The 23,035-nt window shown below is 35.3% G+C and overlaps 1 protein-coding gene across 2 annotated transcripts in view; it reads left to right on the top strand.

Moving 5' to 3' along the window:
• KLHL1 (kelch like family member 1) overlaps positions 1 to 23,035 on the top strand; it is a 186,214-nt gene that overhangs the window by 74,022 nt on the left and 89,157 nt on the right. For both annotated transcript variants that reach the window (XM_066176265.1, XM_066176264.1), the window contains exon 4: positions 7,754 to 7,950. In XM_066176265.1, the coding sequence (XP_066032362.1) occupies positions 7,754 to 7,950 (197 nt within the window). The remainder of the gene's footprint in view (positions 1 to 7,753; positions 7,951 to 23,035) is intronic.

The following is a 23,035-nucleotide window of genomic DNA, read 5'->3' as shown; positions in this document are numbered from 1 at the left end:
ACTGTAGGACTAGACTCTTGTCTTCTGTCCTCTGTGAATGTCAGGCTGCTTGGAAAGAAATACTGTCCTTCACCAAATATTTTTTCTGATCCTAAAACAGGCTGTGGGCTTTCAAATAATTCAAGTCTGTAGGAAAGAACTTCAGAGACTTGTTTATCTTAAGCAATTGCAGAGGCTGACTGCCTCCTCATTTTTTTTTTTTTTTTTTTTTTTTTTGAGCCAGTCCTACTCTGAGGATCTTGTTTCCATCTGGAGGAGATGTTTTCCATTCCTGTCACTGAAACACAAAGTCCTTGCTCATTCCTGGAGCTTCATACTCCAGTGAATTGTTTTCTTCCTTTTACCGTGGATGCTTCATTAAGGGACAGAATTGGCAATTATTAACAACCAGCTGTTGTCTCATTCTTTTGGCAAAGTATATGAGAATGGCTTAGAAAAGAGCTCTGAACTGGCTATACATAAATTTTGAGTATTCAGAATGATGTAGAATATTATGGAGAGATAGATAGTGATTGTGTTTCCTTGTACTGTGATACAATCTGCTATTCTGGAGAAGTCAATAAAAATAAATTCAGTCAGACACAGGGAAGCAATGAGTATGGAGGGGAAGAATAGATAACTGGGTGCACTGCACGGTGCATTTTTAAAGCTGTCCCTCGCTAGGCTCAAAGTTCTTTATCTCCAGAGAGAGATTAAAACAAGTCCTGAACATTAATACAGGACACGGCTGGAAAGTGACTGTTTCTTTGAAAGGAGTATCATCCCTCTATGTTGCCATCTTGCAGCTGCCACCCTGTTGCTTAAATGACATCAGTGAAGTGATCAGACAGGCTGCTGTAGGATAATCTGCCTCTTTAATGTGTTTTTTTCTGGAGGTCCTACACTGGAGATGTGTACCTATGTCCACTCTCTTGAGCTCAGCTGCCTAGCTGTGTATCTCCAGTTCCAAAACAAGAGCAAAAGAATCATGAGAATTGCAATGGTATTTGGTGAGAGAGGTCCTCACCTTTCAGGTGTTTACTCCTGTTCCTGCATTGTAAAACATGTTCACTGCCTTTCTGCTCTGTGCCTATCTGACAGCAGCTGTGATGAAGTGTACTCTCTGAACAGGATGTGACTGGAGTACTCACTTCTCCCAGCTGTGCAATCCGGCCCAAAGCAAAGTAGATTTCATTGGGCTGTAAGGTGGACTCATAAGCAAAAACCTTTTCTTGGCAATTGGTGCCTCCATTTCTTTAACTTTCTGTTCTCTAAGCATGGATTTGAACTGCTACTACCATAGCGCAAGCTGCCAAATCGTTGCCTGAGATGTTAAGAAGCTTACTCTGGCAGAGGTGAGTGCTCCTGCCTTTGAGCTATCTTCAGATGTGGAGAAAAAAATACTGCTCCTTCAAAACAGAAAGCTGAGCTCCTATGTCCTTAAGACATTTTTTCCCTTTTTTTTTTTCCTTCCCCACCAGAGGCCAAAGCTTTACTGTGTTCAGTGTAATAGAAAGGTTGTATTTCTCTGAAATTACTCAATATTTGTTACAAGTCTTGTGAAGTGAAACATTCCACCCATTCTCAAGCTGAAGTTTGCGTTTGTTTACAAATGGAAATTTCTGGAGTGGCTTTTGATGTGTGCAGCACGATGAACAGAACATATAGTCTGGAAGCAAACATAAATGCATGAGTCCATGAAAACAGTTAAGGGAGACTAAGGCCTTATAGATGAAATGAGCTTTTTGGAATAATTCTTGTCATCTCCCAGCCTATTTTGTGAATGAGTGCAAGATTTGTGCTGTTTGAAATTTAATTAGTAAGTGCTGCTTTATGTTTTTGAGGTAATTTTTTCTTGGCTTTTTTTTTCTTTGTTTTAACTGGTGAGTTTTATTCCTCTATTTATATACATATTTAAGCTTTAAATTCCCAAATGCAATGCCTGTATATTAGCTGAATTACTGGTGACTGAATCACTAACATAGTGGTCATCTGTTCAAGTACAAACCAGTAATATTTAGCACATAATCCCAACAATGATGTTCATATTTTAACAATTTTTCTATACCTATTGGAAAAACATATCTTCTATATCAGAGTGCTAACATACCATTCTTCACAGGTGATTTAAAGGTTTTATGAAGATGAGGCTCACAGCTAAAATGGTTTGCTGCTTTTGGTCCTATTTGTGTATATATCTTACAGGTGACTAAGTTCAAGTGTATAAAGTGAGCTAAGGCATGTGAATGGCATAAGGAGAAAAAACATTTTAGTATTTCTCTCTAAGAGGCTGATGTATATGAGTTAGTGGACAAATTTCCTTTAAAACCTGACATTCCAGTTATACAAAAGAGGTGTTTTGGTTTGTAGTTTTGAGGGTTTTTTTCAGAACAGGAGATGAAAAGGTAATACATTATGGATTATTTTGGTTAATATAGTTTTCTGATTTTTAGCCAGACATATGCAAGACGTTTCCTGCTCAGGGGGATTTTAATTTGTTAATAGCATTTCCTTATCACTCTGCAATGTTGTAATTTTCCATGCTATTTAAATAAAGAGAAGTGGCAGTACTGATGAAGGATCACGTGATTAGGCCAGTTTAGTCCACTTACTCAAAGATATATCACTAGGGTGTAAATAATTGTAGAGTATTTTAAAAGAGTGAATCTAGTTAATTTATAAGAATTCTCATATTACTGTGATGGCAACTTTTTCACTTTTTACAAGCTGCATATTCATGTTACTGGAATAATTTATGATTTTTTTTTATACATAATAATACTTAAAGAAAGGGAGTCTACAACAGAAGTGGAGTGGGAATACCTACAAGAGCACACAGAGACAGGAAAAAGACTTCAAACTGAAGTAAAGTAGGTTTAGATTGGATAATAGGAAAAAAAAATCTTTACTGTGAGAGTGGTATGGTACTGCAGCAGAGATGCTGGAAATGCCCCACCCTGGATGTGTTCAAGGCTAGGCTGGACGGAGGAAACCTGATCTACCGGGATGTGTCCCTGCCCATGGCAGGAGGGTTGGAAGTAGATGATCTTTATGGTCCCTTCCAACCCAGACCATTCTATGATAGTAAATAAACACCATTAGCCACAGAATGCCTTCTTCCTCAAGTACAACTGATGAATGTGTCTGCAGCAAATAATTAACAGGGAGTAAAACACAGTTTGATCAGAAGAAACATCTGCCAAGTGAATATATTGTGTCTTGGTTTCTTTTCTGAACACATCTTCACCTTTATAATAAGTATAGAAGATAGTACAACCTAGTATTTATCTTTTAAGGCATAGGTCAAACTGGAGACTAAAAGATGTTCTGCTACATGGAAGATACTTTTTATAGCATTTTTCATTGACTGGTGTTCATGGATAGATGTAAAAGGTGATTTTACACACAATGTCACTACCAGGAATTGATCATAACAGAGAGAATTGATCATCTGAATTGAACCCAAAGAGTGTTTCACCGCCTGAAACCCGATGGCTCTAATGTTTCCAGTGCTGTCTTTGGGAGCAGATGAACTGAATTCATATCAGCAAATATGAGTATCGGTAGTGTCTCAGTAAGTCAAATGAAGGTGCTCCTTTGGTAGCTGAAATCATGAAATAGCCATTCAGGGAGTGATTCATCTCATTCTGCAGTACATGACTGAAACAGAGCAAGTGAAAACTGCTCCAAGGCCTCTTGTTTCTCTTTGTGGACTGTATAAGGAGATCTTGGGTGATTAGGTCAGTTGGTTACCTCAAAGATTTGGAATGATTAAGATAAGCAATGGCAAAAAGGTTTATTATAGCAGTGTGAGGCATAGCACCTTTTAATAAGCTTTTTCAATTCAGTGGAATTAGATGCTGTTTCAAGAAAGCAATTTCTTATTGTAGTCAATTAATCTACTATGTATAAGACTAATAAATATTATCTTGATACCATTTATTGCCTTTAAAAAAAAAATAGACCTCCTAAAACTGCTTAGCCTATAGAAATAATTCCATTCAACAGCATTTTAAAACTGCAACACAACTGATCTAGACACATGAAATAGAACGGTTAAAAAGATAAGTACCTGATTACAAGGAATTAGTTTTAGCCTTTTTTTCTAATTCTTTGACTCTTCCCATGATTTCCCTTGTACACACAGCACTCTTAGGAATGTTAAGGAGTCTTGCTATGAATAGGTAAGTGTGTAATTACAAAAGAGCAAAAGAATTACTGTGCACATGATGTAAAACGATATTACGATGTGTTACAAATTCAGCTTAAAATTCCTTGTTTATACACAAAGCAAAATATCTGAACCTGCTGAGTTGTCCCACCACAGGTCCAATCTGTTGGTCAATAGCTGTGGGAGGCTATTCCTGTGATACACACAGAACTTATTAACATCATACGAAGGTGGGCAAAGGTGCAGTGATCCCCTGTAAACAAAAATAGTTCTGAAGTATAGTCAGCAGTGTAGAAGAGAGAATAAAAGAAAAAAAAAACCACAAACAAACAAAAAAACCCTACAACCAAACAAAAAACCCCAAACACAACCAAAGAACAAAAGCAACAACCAGAAAAAATCAAACCAACACAAACCAACTCCAAGTCAAAACTGTCCCTGAACTTGAGAAAAGGTTTGGCAACAGAAGAAGAATATCCAAGAATTCTTATTTTATTTCTGCTTCACATTTGGTAACGAAGTAATAAAATTTATATAGTTGTTATGATAATCCATGCTAAAGACAGGCATTTTAATTTCTGTGTAAGCAGTGCACATAAAGTTTTTCACAAATACAACTGTAATTTAGAATAATAATTAGAATACATTAAAGTTCTTTTGATTGTTTTTTCCTCTTTTTTTCATCTTAATTAATGTAATACGAAAGGAGATTGTAAGCTCTGGTTAATTTGTTTTTCTCAGACCAAGGCACTTGTGCAAGCTTCTTATTGCATAAAAAATGTGAGGGGGAGGTGAACTGAAGAAGAAGGAATGTTAATGCCCCTTGAATATCCCATTAAACATTTTTAAATAGATGCTTGGATCTTCTAATTACCAATATGAAACTGTCTGAAGATTTCATATTTTATATACAGAACCTCTTAACAGCTTTCTTTTTTCAAACTCTGACCATGCTAAACACTTGATATCCCAGAGGAATTTGCATAAATATGTCATACTACTCTTCTGAAAAAAGGAATACAGCCCTTGTGAAGGTGTCTTGGTATTTAAAAAGAAGATAAGTAAGATTTGGAAAACATTTAGATAGATTAAAAACCTATCTATTGTTGAAGCTAAAAGAATGAATAACAATAAATTCTTTAACTCATACTAAGTGTAGTTTTCTAGCTTTTATCATAGATATATTAAGTAGTAGATAAATATTTCTGAATCTAGTCAAAAATAAGTCAAGCTATAATATATTCATGTCCCCAGATATCCCAGAAACCTTTATTTACTTCCTTTTATTAAAATGTAAAGCAGAAACATGTTCACACTCTTCTATAAAAAATGTGAAGCATCTTCTTCAAAATGTCCATGTTAGTTACATAAAGAAATAGATGATTCATAAAAGAGATAATTTTTTAAATTGATTTAAACTTAATTTAATCCTACTATTTCCCAACTGATACTGTACCAGGACTACTGTATCTTAAAGTGAACAGAAAATATCTCAGTTTTAAAACAAATAGATTGATGTGGTTTCAACTGATTCCTTTGGGTTCTTCTCCTAAGGGTAGCTACCTTTAGTAATAAAAAAGGCCAAACCATGAGACTGTTGCCTTTCCTCATAAAGTTAGGATATTGAAAGTTAGTCTTTTTATACTAAAGTCACTTTGCAAATGCTACCTGGATTAGTTTTATACGGCCAGAGACTTTCTTGAGCTCATTGTTGAAAAATAAATAGCATGTAAGAAAAGGTGATTTAGAATTCCTTTTGTTTTTCTTTAATTTTAGTTTATTTGTTTGTTTGTTTTGGGTTTGTTTGTGGTTGGTTTGGTTTGGTTTGGTTTGGTTTGGTTTGGTTTGGTTTGGTTTGGTTTGGTTTGGTTTGGTTTGGTTTGGTTTGGCTGATTTGGGTTTTTTTTGCACATTTTAAACTTTTTTTTTTGCTTCTGGTACCATGATGGTCAGTTTTAGCCTGAAAACAACTATCTTTTGAATTCTTCCACTTCACACAGTAGAACTGTCTTCTAGAGAATAGATTGTGTGTTGAGCCAGCCATTACCTGCAAGCATGTAGCAAATGTGGGATTGTCATTGATGAATATATGGGTCAGCCAAGAATTTGCTGCTGAGTGTGCCTTCTGACCATACTGCATAAAGATGTGGTGTACAGAAATTGTGAGAAAAGGTTAGATAGTATAAAGAAAAACTCATGTGACATTAATAAAAGGATAAAAATATGGAGAGGAAACCCACTGAAATTAGGCTGTGTGCTTGATCTGTTGCTCTGACCTTTGCAAAAGGGTGTATAATAACTAAATCTAGCAAAGTGTAACTTCACAGTTTCCATTTTATATTAAAAGCTCGAGATACAGTGAAAGGAGAAAAGATCAGATGTGCAGTGTTAATGTTACTGTGTTTTGAGTTTGGTGTTGCAATATATAGTGTCTTTTCTTTTCAGTGGCATGCTGTTGTGAAATCGAGGACTTTAGAACTCCTTAGTGCCATGCAATAGAATTATTAAGATTTTTAGATTTTTTTTTAATGTGACAACAAATACAAAGTTTATGTGGGGAAAGAATGAGATCATCTAGGTGTTGAACTATGCTTCTAAGAGAAAGATCAATATACACTTCATCCTCTTGTAGTCGGAAATTATTTTTCCAAGCACAGCACAATGAAATCAGAAGTATTTTTGATAATTTGTATTAAATTTTCAATTTTATTTTCCTATTTTTTCCAGTTCTCTAAAACATCCTTGTAATCTTTAGTTTGCAGTTTTTATAGTAATTAATGTAAGAAATTTATAAGATTCTAATGTAAAAATAAAATTTAATATTATGGTTAGGGGGAGCATTATAACAAGAATTACATATTCCAACCTAAAATAAATGATTTTTAAAGTTTATTTTATTCTATTTTACCTTTTATTTATTAAAAAGTGTGTTAGTCTGCAAGGTAAAGATAATGACTTGTGAAATTACAGGATTAAGTGTAATATAGGTATTAATTAATGGGTTTTTTCCCTAATATAAACTGGTTTAGAGGGACTATGTGTTATGAAAATCCTGCCATATGTTACTCAGATAACATTAATCCCAAAGTCACATTAAAAATAAGCAACACAACGTTTGAAAACAGTTAAGCCTTGTTTTGAAGATATATTCATGGGTTTATTCATGTTATAGTAGGCAGTTATTTCATTCTTTTCAGGGAAGTAAATGGCTGTGAGGTTTGCTCTGTGCCACTGAAGATAACATATATTTTTTCACAAATTTCAATGAAAAAAAGAAAAGAAACCCAACAAAAAAGCCATCCACAGCCTGGCTGATATCAAGATGTTCCAATTCTTCTCTTCCATTTCCCACAGTACAGTCTCTTTTTTAATGCCTGTTATATAGTTGAATTAATAGTAGTTTTAAAAGAAGTATTTCTAATGCTGTAATTTTCAGGTCAGTGGGGTGTTCAGTCAGGGAGATTAATCCTTCTTTTCTTCACTTTTACTGTAGAGTTATTTATAAAGAACTATGATTATTTATAAAAACATTTTTTCTTACTGTATGTTTTGTAAATACTAAGAAAATAAGTTTGCATTTGTTATGAATACTATTTTTTTTAGGCTGCCTGGAATTAAAAGAAGACACCATTGAAAACCTCCTAGCAGCTGCCTGCCTCCTCCAGCTCCCCCAGGTCGTAGAGGTTTGCTGCCATTTCCTTATGAAACTTTTGCACCCATCCAACTGTTTGGGAATACGAGCATTTGCTGATGCACAAGGGTGCACAGAGCTTATGAAGGTGGCTCACAACTACACCATGGTAAGGCAGTTTTGGAATATCTAAATTATAATCTTGTGAATCCTATATACCCTCTACAAATAGAAATACCCCGTTCGTTCTTGGATTGAAATTATTCCATATTATATTCTGTATTTGGAACTTTATATCTTAAGTTGTCCTTTTGAAACCATCGAAGTGGTGATTCCTACGAACTTCAGTGAAGTTCTGACAATTGGCCTTCTATGATGGATGCACTGTTTGCTGAGTCAGAACTGTTCATAACCTATTTAGATACATGATTACATACAGGTGATAATAGCCAAGTGTATGTAAATTGTTATAATAATTTTAATCACTTTAGTTTAGCTTTAGGGAAGCTTTGTAATTGTCATTTTTCTGCATGGGAACACTGAAGGGAGGTTTTCTTGGGTACTGGGTTTCAGTTTTTTTGTCAAGAACTTTAGTCATCCTTTTAGTCATCTATGAAGGAGATTAAGAGAGGAAGTTCTAGAAATAAGGGATTTTATCTGATAATATTTAATATTTTTTTCTAGTTTCATCTGACAGAACAGGTATGGAATTAATGTCATAATTTAACCAGAATCAATGAAGCAAAAGTATGCTACTTATTCAGAAATTAAATCATATGGTAGCCGTTTGATTTTTCATAGTTTGGCAAAATTAAAAACATCTGGCTCAAGAAATTATACTTACATAAAGAGTAGGTTATTATGAGAAATAATAATGGTCCCTTTAGGTCTCTACTGCAATTATTATTGAAGAATTAGAGCACATTTCAATGAATCTCATTCTCTTGTTCAGCATTAATGTCCTTATTTTGTTTATTCTTTTCTGTAACTAATAACACATTACAATTCCCAGTTTTAACTGTGTTTTTTTACCACTACAGTTCAGGTAGTTATATCCATGTTAAACTTCTGGAGGGACTTGTGTGATTTCTCTGTATTACAGGTCCAAGCTAGTCAGTTAAACCTTCCTCTGACAGCAGAGAGAAATAAGCTGTCACAGCAGCATTCATGTGATGTTGTTTTGAATTAAACTGTATTAAGACTGAACAAATGCGTTTTGAAAAAGTCCAACCTTTTTATCAATATATTTCTTAGATTTATACATTACTTTTATATTTTTGGTTTTTTTGTTATATGAACATGAAAAAAATAGAGAAAAACATTGATTTCAAAAATTTTTAAAACTGCTTATGATCCTTTAGAAGAACTTACTGAAATATTTTTGTGTGAATGAAAACACTCATTATGGTACGTTTGAAGACTTTTGACTAATACATATCTAATATATCACAAAGTTTGCTAAGATCTGTGCCATGTCTAAGATGTTTGGTACATAATTTATTATTCTTTTAATGCTGAGTTCTAAAATCTCAATTATGCGTAATGGGAAAATCACCAACAAAAGATGGCAGATCAGATGGCAGATAAAGGAAGTCAGTTGTAATTAATAAGCAAGCTCTGATTTATCTTCAAGGGCATTTACAAGCAGGCAAAAGTCATGTTTTCTCTTTGCGAGAAAAAGAGATAATCACCATGAAATGACAAATTTTTTTCTGACTCAGTGAAAACATAACCCAAAAAGATAAGCTTCACAGTGGATGATATTTTCATAGTCATTGTGTTACTTCATTTAGGTGTGAGTCAGCTCACATCTATTTGACTTACTTTTTTGTGTTAATGTGTGTGGAAGACCATTGTGAGTGTGGAAGGAGTGCCTTATTGTGTATCTTCAGTACACCACTTTAAATCAAAGAATCTACATTAGAGAAAAGTGATTAGTTCTTCTAAATGGATACATAACCAGGAAAAAACTTAAACAGTTCAAGGAAGATACCCTGAGGAGTATAGAGTGATAGAGGAACACCAGAGACCTGGGAATATGAAGAAAGGGGAGGAAAGTGATGAGCCCAGGCAAAGAGCAGGTGCATAGTCTCTGAGGTGACAGCAAGAATTATTTTTTCATTCAGAGTCCAGGAGAGTAGTGTGGACTGTGATGAGGGCAAATGTTAACAAACTCCTCTGGTCTTAAGCAGAAGATTTGAGGGGAAGCACTGTCTTAAAAAAGTATGGAAAATTCACTGTTTCCTTAAAAAATAGTTCTCTTTTGTTCCAGAGAACTTCAAGGCCCTTTCTTTGAAGCGTTTCAGGGTGCTTTTTTTAAGAGTTCAAAGTGGTGTATTAATGCTGTTTTACAATGACACAGACGCCGAGCTTTAGAAGGCTGAAATGACTCCTTTATTTCTGGGATGTGTCTCCCTTATATACTATTTTACACAGACCAATTTGATTGGTGACACAAAGGCAAACCTCTTCACTCACATTACTCAGACCAGAGGGACATCAAGAAGTCCCTCCTTCGAAAAGGAATGAATAACATAGGTACAGTTTCAAAAACATTTCTCCTGTTTACAGAAAATTCCCTGAGAAAAGAATTTTAGAAAACTAAAACATCTCAGGCAAGAGACCAGGGCTACAGTGTATCTCAAATTCTAGCTGTGAGTCTTCTTCTACAGTGTTATTGCAAATGTTTGTTGTGAATAGGAAGTAATAGTACCCCCTTAACTCTGGAATCTTGTGCAGTTGTTTGCTTGAGATGAAAAAACTTCGAAGAAACAATAGTTCTATACTGGTGTAGGAATGGGAAGCAAGACAACAGTTTTCAAATAATCTTGGAAAAATAGATTTATAGGTGTAGCTTATATGTTAGATTGTGTAATAATTTTGAGATGCAACTCAAGTTAAATCTCATCTTTGAAAAATTTTGCTTCTTAGCTAATTACATAGTTGAAATTAAATATTCATTAATTCATTTGAAAAAAAAAATATAAAACAATAGGTCTCTGCCTGGATTATACCTGGCAAATTTTATACAACTTTTCTCCACTAATTACCTTTAAGTAGAAAGTAATTAACTATTGTCTTCACAATAGCATTTTAATGAAAATCAATATATTTTCATGAAATATTTTGCTTCCTAGAGTCTACATAAATGTTTTAATCTTCATTTTTCAAAGAAATCTGCTTTCCTAGTCTCAGATTTGATATAAGTACTAAATTACACTGTTGTTATCTAACTCACCTTGTGCTTTCAAATACCATGATATGAAGGAAAGACATTTGAGTTCGTAAATTTCTTTATACTGAAAAAAAAAGCTGCTAAAGAGCAGACCAGTTAATTTGAGAATCCAGTTTACAGGAGATATATAATTACAAACACATTTTCTGCCACGTTGAATAGCTTCTATTTCCCTAACCATGAAATCTGTGAAAACAAAGAATACAAATTTTTGTTTGCATAGTGCTCACAGGTATATCCTATCTAATGTAAATAAAATTTGTTAACCATAAAGTTATATATACCTTTCCATGAGCAAAGATATAATATCCCTGGTGTTTACTGGGATATTTAGTCTTCAGTGCGAAATATCAAATTATTATTTTGAAATGCAAAATCTTAGCGAGGAAGAGCAAATGTTTTCATAGAAGAGGGGAGAAAGTGAGGAAATGAAGATAAGAAAAGCAGTGAAGGGAAAACCAAATAATATTTGAAAAATCTTAGAAAATACGTTTGCCATATAACAAAATATGAGATTGGTGGAAGAAAAGAGGAAGGTAGATGTCATAAAAATTTGGTGGACAATGAACGTTGGAGATTTCTATGTTTGCATTCCCTGTGCTTTTTAGAAATGCAACTTGGATGGCAACATTTTAAATGAAAGCTTTACAAGGAAGAAGTTAATACAAGAAAAAATGTAAATTGCCGTTAATTTCTTTTTTAGGCATGTCATATTTAATGCAGTTTGTTTTATATCTGAGGTATGAAAATGCCCTACCAGTGTTTTATGGTGTGGTTTTTATTTTTTAAATTATTTTTAATGAATCTGCTAGTTTGAATGGCAGCACAAATATCCATGGCTCTTGATTTAAGACTTCTGTACTTAATTGCAATCTGGATTGTTACTGGCTTGTCAATTTCTGAAAGCTTTCAATCTGCAGAACCATATGTCTGACAAGTTTAAATTCCTAGTTTATTGCCAGATTTAAGTTAGATGATAGTGGAGTGAAATGCATGTGTGATGTCTCTTAAAAAAAACATAAAAGCAGCAAAATGGAACATATTAATAAGCTGAAGCAAATTATTTCTTCTAGCAAGCATCTTTAATGACCGTCCCTTATTCTTCTAGTTATAAGGGGCTTCATATGTTGGGAAGCTAACCTCTAAAGTCCACAGTTTTTCAGCTTGTCATACTTGTCAGTATTGAAGTCATGCTGTATGGACTTATCTGTCTCTTTAGAAAACAGAGTAAAGTGTAATTTGAAATTGTGATGGCCGCCTAGTTGGGACGCAATTGTTTTCAGAGTAGAAGATGTTTTCAAATATGCTCTAATTTGAACCATTATGTGTTTATTGGAAGGTTTATAATAGAGCATACTACATTAATGGACTCTGTGGCTTTAATATACCATTTAGCCCTTCTTACGACAACTACTTTGCTAGATTGGTAAATACTGAAAGAAGAAAAATAAGTCATATTTTTCCTTAAAAAGATAATTGCAGTTTGGTTCTAAGCCTGGAAAATTATGAAAAAAACCCAAATCTCATACTTGGTCTGGTTTTGAATACAAATCTAATTTGCTTTCTCTCTCCCAGTAAATGCCATGGTTCTGCTTGTGTTACAATGTATAGATAATGTTTAGAAATTGAGAGTGTTACCTTCCAAGATATAGTACCAGATTCTTCATCTCATTGTTGTGCCATTTGACTTAAACCTGATTGCTTCAAACAGAAGATTGAAATACCTCATAAATATAGCTGTGTAACCTGACAGTGCATTACCTCTCAGGAAACTTCACTTAAACCTCAGTGATCATTTTGCATCTTGAAACTGCAGTTTGAGAGTTGAAATGATAGAGTTTGTTCCCTATTTTTATTTCACCATATTTCAAAATAAATTGCGAAACATAAACTTGTAAAATCTTCAAATTACTTTGATGCACTGAGCAGAAGGATGGTTAAGTAAAAATTCCTTGACCTTCACATAAAAGGAATAAAGTGATTGATGCGTCTGTAACCCAGTCATAATGTTAGCAATATAAAGGACCCTAACATATGTTACAGTTCCAAGCCTGGGAGTGGCAGAATGTTTGCAAGTGCCTTTGAATGAAGTGGTAAGAGGTGTTTAGCTTCTCAGAGGTGCAGTTCTGTGATTTGCGCTGCAAGGGTCATTAGTCCCAGCACAACAAAACATTATTCAAACTTAATTATGAGCATGTAAGTAATCTCAGTGACATCTACTGCCTCTGTATGGACTGTAATTTACTGAGAATTCTGATTGTACTGCAGATGGAGAAACCATTTCATTTAGTTGAAGTGTATGCCTTATGCAAATTTTTCAATGATCTTTTATAGGAAGAGCTTCCGTGATCATTTTATTAGTTATGTTTATTATCTAGGTTACAAAATTTCACAGTTAAAACCTGTTGGGCTGGTGTGGGGGAGGAGTGATATGTAAAACCTTTCCTTTCCATTTACTACAGTTTATCCTGAAGCATATTGAAATATTGTAACGTTACTCCATATTCAAATTAAGAAAAATATTTGTGATATATTCCCAGATGGTCATAACAGTCATTAATGAGTTGTAGTTGTACATTCAGACATCAGGGGCTTATTTCAGTGTTAGTATAGCTTTAACTAAAGTCAGATAACAAGTGAGGCATGAAAACTCTCTAGTACTGCAATTTAACAGTTCTTTAGTGTCATGGTAAAGAGTAGTATTCCTCAATTTAGTGTTCTCACTAAAGCACTCCAAACCATGCACTGTTCACTCACTCCCCCTTTTCTTTCCCCCTCCCCCTGCAGTGGGACTGGAGAAGAGAACTGGAAGCACAAAAGGTGAAGATCATAGATTGAGATAAGAACAATTTATGGGAAACAGCAATGAGATAAGAAAAGGAACAGTAGCAGCAACAATACTATACAAATGACAAAGTACAAGAAGGAGGCAAATGATGCACATGTTCACTGTGGGCCACCCCCGCACAATACTCAACTGCTTCATCTACCACACTACCTCGAAGGGAGCTTTTCCCAAGTCCCTGGAAAATGGTGTGAGGTGGTAAAGAATAACCTCTGGGTCCTAGCTACCCACCCTCTTGGCTACTGCAAAAATTAACCCTGGCCTGGCTGAACCCTGTCCCAGCTGATTAACATTATATATGTACAGGTTCATAAGGTTGCTTTCTACTGTTTAATATAGCTGACCACACACTGCTCAGTATTAGACACTGATCGGATAACAGCTTTTGGAACTTCAAAATGTACTTTGTTTTGACCACTTTGACCTCTTTAACACCACATTGGTGATGTGCTTAATCAGACAATGAGGTGGATGGAAAAGCTGACTGGACAGAGAAGCCCAGAGACATGTGATGTGTAGTAAAAAGTCCAGCTGGTATCCAGTAAATAGTGATGTTCCTCACTGAAAAATTTTGGGGTCAAACTGTTTAGCAACTTCAGTAATTATGAGCTGATAGGATGGAGTTCTCTCTCATCAAGATTGCAGATGTCATCAAACTGGCAAGAGGAGGTGATTGATATGTTTGAGAACAAGGCTGGTATTTAGAGGGCTTGCTGAAGCAATGGGCTGAAGGTACAGAATCACAGAACCATTAAGGTTGGAAATTGCCTCCAAGATAAAGTCCCACCTTCAAATAAATGCCACCATACCCACTAAACTGTGTCAAAATGCCATTTCTACTTATTTTTTTGAATACCTCCAGGGATAGTGACTTCACCAGTTCATTGGAGAGCCTGTTCCAATGCTTCAGCATTCTTTCAGTGAAGAAATTTTTTCCTGATATCCAACCTAAACCTCCCTTTGTGCAACTTGAGGCAGTTTCCCTCCCCTTGTCCTGTCTCTAGTTGCCTGGGAGAAGACACCAAACCCCACTCAACACGAGCTCCATTCAAGTAGTTACAGAGAGTAATAAGATCTCTCTTGGACCTTCTTTTGACCAGGCTAAACCGCCCCAGTAACCCCAGTCACCCCAATGGGATTTATGTTTCATACCCTTCACTAGCTTTTTGGCTTGACTACCACTCACCCCCAAGCCTGCAGTGTTGCATGGGGATGCAATGTTGTTATGACCCAAGTGCAGGACTTGCCCTTTGCCATGTTCAACCTCACACCACTGGCCTTGGCCCATCAAGCCATCAATTGTTTCCAATTCCTCTGCTAAGCTTTTCTACCCTTCAGCAGATGACACTCCTGCACAGCATTTTGTTTCCTGCAAATTTAGTCAGGCTGCACTTGATTCCCTCATCCAGATCCAGATACCAATAAAGGTATTAAAAAGGCCTGATCCCACAAGTGAGAAACATCACAAAGTTCAGCAAAGGGTTATTCAAAGTCCTGCAATCTAGGGACAGATAACCCCATGCACTGCTGCAGGCTGGGAAGCAACTGTCTAGGAAACAGCTGTGCAGAAAAGGACACCAAGTCGAACGTAAACCAGCAATGCACCCTTTCTGCAAGAAGTGAGAGTGAGAATCACTGTGGGTGAGGGTGTATCAGTGAGAGTGAAAAAGTTGAAGAAGGTGATCCTTCCCTCTTTGGCACTCATAAGAACGCACAGGAAGTGTTGTGCCTCCTTTTGTATTCCTCACTACAGGAGAGTCATGGATATAATGGAGTTAGTCCAGGGGAGGTCACCATGCTGAAACATGTTGGATGCTGGAACAGTGCATGAGGGAACTCTGAGGAAGCTGGGCCCGATGAACCGGGGGTACTGAGAGAGACCTTACTGCTCCCTGCATCTGCACAGATAATGGGGGGATACAGACAACAAAGTGCCAGACTGTTGTTGGGGGTGCAAATTAATAGGCAACAGACACAAATTAGGACACAGAAAATCTCAGCTGGGTATTAAGATTATTTTTTTTCAGACCATTGGGAGTATTTAAATACTAGGAAAGTAACAACCACCAGAATTTTTGGGAACTGTTCTTGGAGGTATTCAAGACACGACTGAAAATGTTGCTAAGTAACCTGACCTAGTTAAGACATGCACTGAGCAGGGACTATGACTAGATGAGGTCACTTTGAAGCAAAATTATTCTGTAAGGCTATTAAATATATTTCCTGTGTGTTTTCAGTGGTCTTAGATATGAACTGTGTATCCAGGGATGACATGAAGCAAAAGTGGAGATATTTATTTATTTATTTATTTATTTTAATTTTAGTTTTCAAACTATGTGCAACAGTTGGGTTTCCCGGAGCTAGCACTTAATTGAGTGTTTGTTAGCAGTGAGCTATCTGTAGCATGTTAGCAACAAGTTAACATCAACACACTGAAATTTTAAAGCATTCTTTGGTTTTCTGTTTCTTCTGCTTGTAGTACTAGATTGGAGTAAAAAGTTTAACTACATCTCTGTTTAAAATCCATCCTAGATTTACACAGAATCCTAATTTTAAAGAAACCAGGGTCCTTTCACTTGACTAGTTAAATTCTGATTTTTGAAGCTGCTATTCTCATACTCTGTTTAAAGGTTGCTTTTTTATAAGATTCTTCCTCTCTCCAGAATCCCTTGGACAAGTAAATTAAGACATTAAAGTAAATTAAATTGTGTCCAAAGACACAAGAGTAATTAAAATAAATAATATTACCAGAGATACAGAAATTAAAGTGAAAAACATTTGGGAACCTAAAATCCACTAACAATTATGCCTGCCTGGGAAGTATATCTTTTGAGGTTTAGAATTTTCTGTTTTGTTCCTTTAAAGCCATACTAGTGATACACAAAAGTGAACAATTACAACAGTGTAAACACAAGCAAGAGTCACAAAATCCTTGCTACTTTAAATTGAATCACAAAATTTTATCTTGTATTTTTCTTGATAGAATGACTTTCTGAAATTTTTTCAGTAGCTTTTTTACTGTAAACTATTATTGCTATTATTATGACTCCTACTCCCAAGTACTTTTTTCTTTTTTCTTTTTTGAGAAGAAATTGTACTTTATAGATCACCTTTCACACTTTCCGTATTTTTAAGATTCTTGTTTGAAAGCAATAATCAGCACTTAGCACAGTGTGCTGCTTTCATTTTAAGTTCTCCTTAGTACAGCTGTGACATAGCACATTACAGTACCACTCCATCAAGACACAGTTGGAAAAGAGGAAGGTAAGAGCATTTCAAGAACTAGCATATGGACAGCAAGATAATTAATAGAAAATAGAAAAGACAACTGCTGGTAGTAAAATGTTGTGAAATCTACAGGAAAATAGTTAAGGAAATAGTCTACAGTGCTTTAATCACAATTTGATGGCTTCTTAATCATCAGGAAGTTCAATTTGGTTGCCTAGATGCTACATTAAAAAGGTTAGTGTGGCAGAATTCTGTATTATTCCTAGAGAGGGCTGCTCTGAAAAGCAGTGCTCTCAGTTGAATAAAATTTTTACATTATACACTAGTCTCAACTGTTCCTATAGCTTTAATGTTTGTTGGTTTTTTTCAAGTTTATTCTAGTTCCAGAAAACTGAACATTCAGCAGCAGTGTTAATAACCCATTGAACTAATACCTTCTATGCTTTAGATATATAATTACATACTGAGGGTACTCTGATAGGTCTCTTCTTCTTGTTATGGTAATTGTCTGTGAGATCAGCAGATCTACATCTCAATCTCTCAAGTGAAGAATATATCAGTTTATAAATCCTGCTTCATCTGACTGAACTGTAGGCAGCAATAAACTACTGCTCTTAGAGGCAACTCAGGACAAGCAGACTTAACCTAACAGGCATTTGTGAGTGCCTAAAATCAGCATGAATCTGTTTCAGTATGCAAACTGCAGAACTGCAAACATCAAACTAAAAACAAACACTCCAAAGACTGTGAATCTTGGAGGATTTTCTTGGCATTCATGGAAAACAATGAAAACAAGAAACAAGGTAGCTGAATTTTGTAGCTGTAATTTCAAACCTTTGAGTCTGTGTACCAGTGTAAAATCAAATACCTGGCATTTTCACATATCTTTGGTAAGGTTAAAGGATGTGTCCAGTACTGGGGATAAGCATTCTTTCTTTGTTTTCATGAAAGTATTCAAGGCTGGGTAAATAAAACCCCCACATGAGTTCTTAGATTGTGTGTGTAGAAAATTAGTTGGTGGCTAAATTCCCTGAAAGTTTCATATGTATTGAATTTCCAAGTCAGTGGTACCAAGAAAGCATGACATAAATTTTAAGTGCATTTTCTCTCTGCTGTTCCCAAGACTTAAACATTGAGAAGGAATCCTTTAGGGTAGAAAGAAGACCCACTATCACTTTCTGTGGGCATCTCAGGCAACAAAGTTGCCAGTTTAACTGGAATATGTATCTGTTGGGAAGTGAAAAAGAGCTAACATTGGACAGGGTGATTGAACTGATACGAATATGGGGAACTCTGGTAGGAAAAACAGAAGAAGGAAAAATAGAGGAATGAGACATGATTGAAAAGAGAATCTTAGTCTTTGGACTAAAATTCTCTTTGGTTGAAGTAAACAGAAGAGTATATGACCAATAGAAATTTTACTCTGTAGAAACTCAATCACCAAGATTCTTTTCCCTATTCATTGCTCTGCTTTCTGAAATCGTCAGTAGCTCATATTGTTAAAATGCCTTGAAAATACTCAGTCTGATCTTATCTGGCAATAATGTGTTCAGTACAATACAGGACAGACATTTCTTGTTGACTAAGAAAGATTTTGCAGTCACACAAAAATAAAGACAATGAAATCTCAAGAAATGGTGTGGGTTTTGATGCTTCCAGTACTGGGGAAAAAAAAAAAAAAAAAAAAAAAAAAAAAAAAAAAAAAAAAAAAAAAAAAAAGGTAACACTTCAGAGTAGAGGTTAGCACTGAAGTCTTAGAAGTCTTTCCTGAAGTAGTATAAGAAATAGAGGCTTTACAGAGTTCTGTCAATGTACAGGAACCCTTCAATACATTAATGACTGATGTTAAAAAATCTTAATACAGAGATGCTGAGAGAAAAAAGAAAAATCACCTGCAAGTATTTCTTCCTAACTGGAGTCAGGGGAACAAAAGAATGTATGTTCTTACTTAATACCATTGCTACTAAAAAAACCCAAAAAACCATCATAAATAGACAAGACTTTGATCTCTCCATTTCATTGGCATGTTACTTCATCCTGAGACTTTTTATAAGCTGTTTCATAAAATACTTAATTTTATTCCTATTCAGAAAACTTCCTGTGGTATTGCAAACTTTCAGAAAGTTTTTTCTGTTGTGGAAACACCACAACCTTGTCTTAATAAAGACTTGAGTGACTGGATATAATGAGCTGTAGCAGACAATACAATGACAATGCAACTCATTCTAACAGAGACAGAGTATGATAAGCCTTGGTACAGGCTGTGGGTCAGCAAGCAAGAGAAGAGCAAAACCTGAAGCTGCCAGAAGGTTATATCGTATCATCAAGGAGTGATTTTATTTGTGGCCTGTGTGACACCTTCTCAGTAACAGGGATTGGGACCAGAAGGGCAGGGGTAGGGGCATATTGTTATTCAGGCATCCACCACTGAGCTGCAGAAATTACTGCATTTCCCCAGGTTCCACTGTGCCAACTCACATTTAGGGCCAGCTTTGGTGGGCTGTATGTGTGGGAGTGTGAAGTTTTTCCTGACACAGCTCACCTGCTGCTGCTTTGGTTCAATTATTAAATTGAACTTTGCAGCATCACACTGTCTGGTGCTCTTTCTCTCTGCCCCTCCTCCTTGGCAACTGTTCATGGTGGATTTTTTTCTTGGCACCAAGAAGTACCAGGTCAGATTGACTAGAAAACTATTTTACCAGAAATATTTCCTTTTTTTTTTTTTTTTTTTCCTTTATGGAAACATATAATTTAAAAACTGTTGCACTTTTGTAACTCATTTAGACTTGGAGGTTTTAAAGGCATAATACATGTTGGCTAGAACAGAACACTATATACATATACATATACATATACATATACATATACATATACATATACATATACATATACATATACATATGTGTATATATATCAGAACTGTGGACTTTTATCTAAAAATATTAAAAGTACAATTATATCTATAGAAAAGCTCATCAGCCACATTGGATCTGTTTTTTTCTTACAACCTGTTCTGAAAAAGAAACAACAAAACTATACAGCGTCAATAAGGTGTGATTTTTATATGAGCAACATGTAAAATGCAGGAGGCTAGGCCTGGAGATATAGCTGTATGTAATGAATTACATAATTTCCCTTTTTGCCTCTCCATGTCTTTTACAATATCATTAATTTCTTTCACTTTCCCTGTGTCCTTCTTCTCCCTCCCTGTGTTCCTTCTGCTCTCTCTCCCTCCTACTTCCACCTTCTCTCTTCCCTTTCCTGTCCCTCCCTCTTTCTCTTCCTGCCTTCATGTCCTCCCTGCTTGCTGCTTGCTTTCTTTCCTTCTTTCCTTCCTCCCTCCCTCCTCTTTGATTTCCATGCTTTACCCTCTTTCCGTACGTGATGGGTTTTACCTCTTGGTCACTTGAAGTAGAAACACCCTTAGTACTTGTCAGTAGTAGTTTTTTCTACACAGAGAATACATATTGGAAACCTTAGAAATTAAGCTGGAAAGGCAGTAAATATTGAGAAATCCAAAAGGATAACTGGAAATGACAATGTATGTTAGCTTCACTGTTCAGGTATGCTTTTCATTCGTAAGTATATATATGATATATAAATATGTAATTATGTACATATATACCACATAAGCTGTATTATATATAATTATGGCTGTCAGGTTCAATGTAATGTAATTATAATTATAAAGGCCTTGATGCTGTTTAAGCACTGCTCAGCAACAGCAAGAACAACCCTGTGTTATCAATGTTGCTTTCAGCATAAATGCAAAAGTAGTCCCATACTAACTACAGTGAAGAAATATAGCTCCATCCCTGACAAAATCAGTACAACCAAGAAGCTTGTTAGTTTCAGAATGGAAATGAGAAAGTGGTTGACCTCATCACTTAAAACCCTCATAAAAATGTTTCCCATATTTTCTGAAAAATGCAACCAATGATGAAATGGAATGAACGCAGCAATTACCTTTGCAAGTGTTGAAATTTTCTAAGTAATGGGAAACTTCTATCAATTCCGCATTCCCCGAGGTAGAGAAGATTTTTTCAATTAACAATTATATATGATTCTTACTCCCATGAGGATTTTGAATCTGGAGATTCTTTTTCTTTTTTCATAATCAGGCTTGTCTTATTACTCTATGATCCCATTGTACATAACCCCACTTCTGTGACAGCCAGTGTACTTGCAGCCTAGCAGCAAAGAACAACTATTCTATAGAATAAGATGAATGGCTCAAAAATTAAAGGAAAGAAAAGAAGGGAAGAAGAAAAAACCTCTCTTTGTCTGACTGATTCCTTTAAATAACTTCTAGTCTTTCAGAATTGCATTTCCAAAAGCCGGTCTGAAGATGACTGCCTCTAGACTACTTCAAAAATTAAAACATGCTTCAAAAGAAGATGAATCAGTTGCTTCTTAGAAGGAAATAGCCTTACTTGATTTTGAGATCATTATCATATCCAGTACTTTAAAAAGTGTTTAGAGTAGCAAAAAATACTGTAATTTAAATGGACATAATTTCATTAGAGTCATTAAAACTAATGCTTGTTTATACCAGCTGGAAAACGCATATACTTCTAGAATCACCCTATTAAGATTGTTTCAACTTTTTTTAGGGGTGTTGCATATTCTTGCATGTCCTTCGTGACTCTCCTTATATTGTTTCTTTGCTTGCAACCCCTGGAATTATTTATTCAAAGTGGTTCCATATTGACATCATACCTGATGTTCACCTGTTTAGCCAGGGTGTTTTAGAAGGTTGAGCATATTGGTATAATCTGAGTGCCCTCCATAAGGGAAACGTTGCTGAGAGCAAGATGTAGAGAATTGAGTAGATATTTCTTGGGGCTTTTCTGTGGGATGTAAAAGTTGGAAAATCTGTCACTTAACACTGATGTTGCTAAAAACTAGAATTTACAAGGATATTTTGTATGACTGAAGTGCCCATATTAAAAGACTGACAGTTGACTCAAGGTTAAATATAATTTATTTCAATAATTACCCACTGAAGATTAAACTTAATACCAAGTCGCTGCATTTCATTCTCCCCTGTGGAGAGAGTTGTTTTGGAATACTAGAATTTTGAACTTCAGTATGAATCCATAGTTACTAAACTCTCAATTTCTTGTCATAGACTTGACTGGAAATTTTAGTGTTCAACAGAAAGTGTAAGTCATGGCAGTTGCATATTTAAATTCTTTTTTTCCGAGAATTCATGTTGTCAATATTTCTATTTCATTCTTAGAACTCCCTCTGGTGGATTATGTAAAATATAAACAGACAAACTAATGAATATGCCTCTAGAGGCTAATTTTACAACTTTCAGTACTAAGAATGTTAGAGTTAGCATTTTATAAATACATGTATTAGTTATCTTGATAGTGGCTATATATATTACTTAACTTGATATTAATTCTCAGAGAATCTCTGAGGTTTTTTGCTTGTCTGTATTATGGGTGTCCTCTATCATGAAAAAGAGAGTTTATTAAGAGAAACCCAAACCCAAATAAAACCCAGTTCTAATAAATTGAATAGTGCAAACTCTGTCAAAGATAAAAGGATTTTCAGGGCATTAATGAGAAATACCAGCCATGGAGAATTGCCCGGGCTGGTTACTTAACACTAACATTATTTTTAATGTGCCCACAAGTGAGTTAGTTACATACCGTAGGGAAAAAAATAAAGAATGAAGGGTCTGAATTTGAAATGATATTCTAAATAAGAAAGACCAAGAGAAGAATGCTAGAGCACAGGAAACTATGATGGACAAGAAATATCATAGTGATATGTAATTACTTATGAACTCAGGTTAAGACAGAGCAGCTAACTGGAGAAATTTTCATTCGATGTTTGAAACTGGATTTTATACAAATAGCAACAAGTTGATTATTGTGATTGTCTTCCACAAGTATGAGATCATATGACTTTTTCATTAAAGTAAAAAAGTGA

Source organism: Chamaea fasciata, unplaced genomic scaffold, assembly GCF_029207755.1.
Source record: "Chamaea fasciata isolate MVZ Bird 193981 ecotype frontalis unplaced genomic scaffold, bChaFas1.0.hap1 SCAF_2, whole genome shotgun sequence".
Taxonomy (NCBI): domain Eukaryota; kingdom Metazoa; phylum Chordata; class Aves; order Passeriformes; family Sylviidae; genus Chamaea; species Chamaea fasciata.
This window is presented reverse-complemented; position numbering and strand designations above follow the sequence as displayed.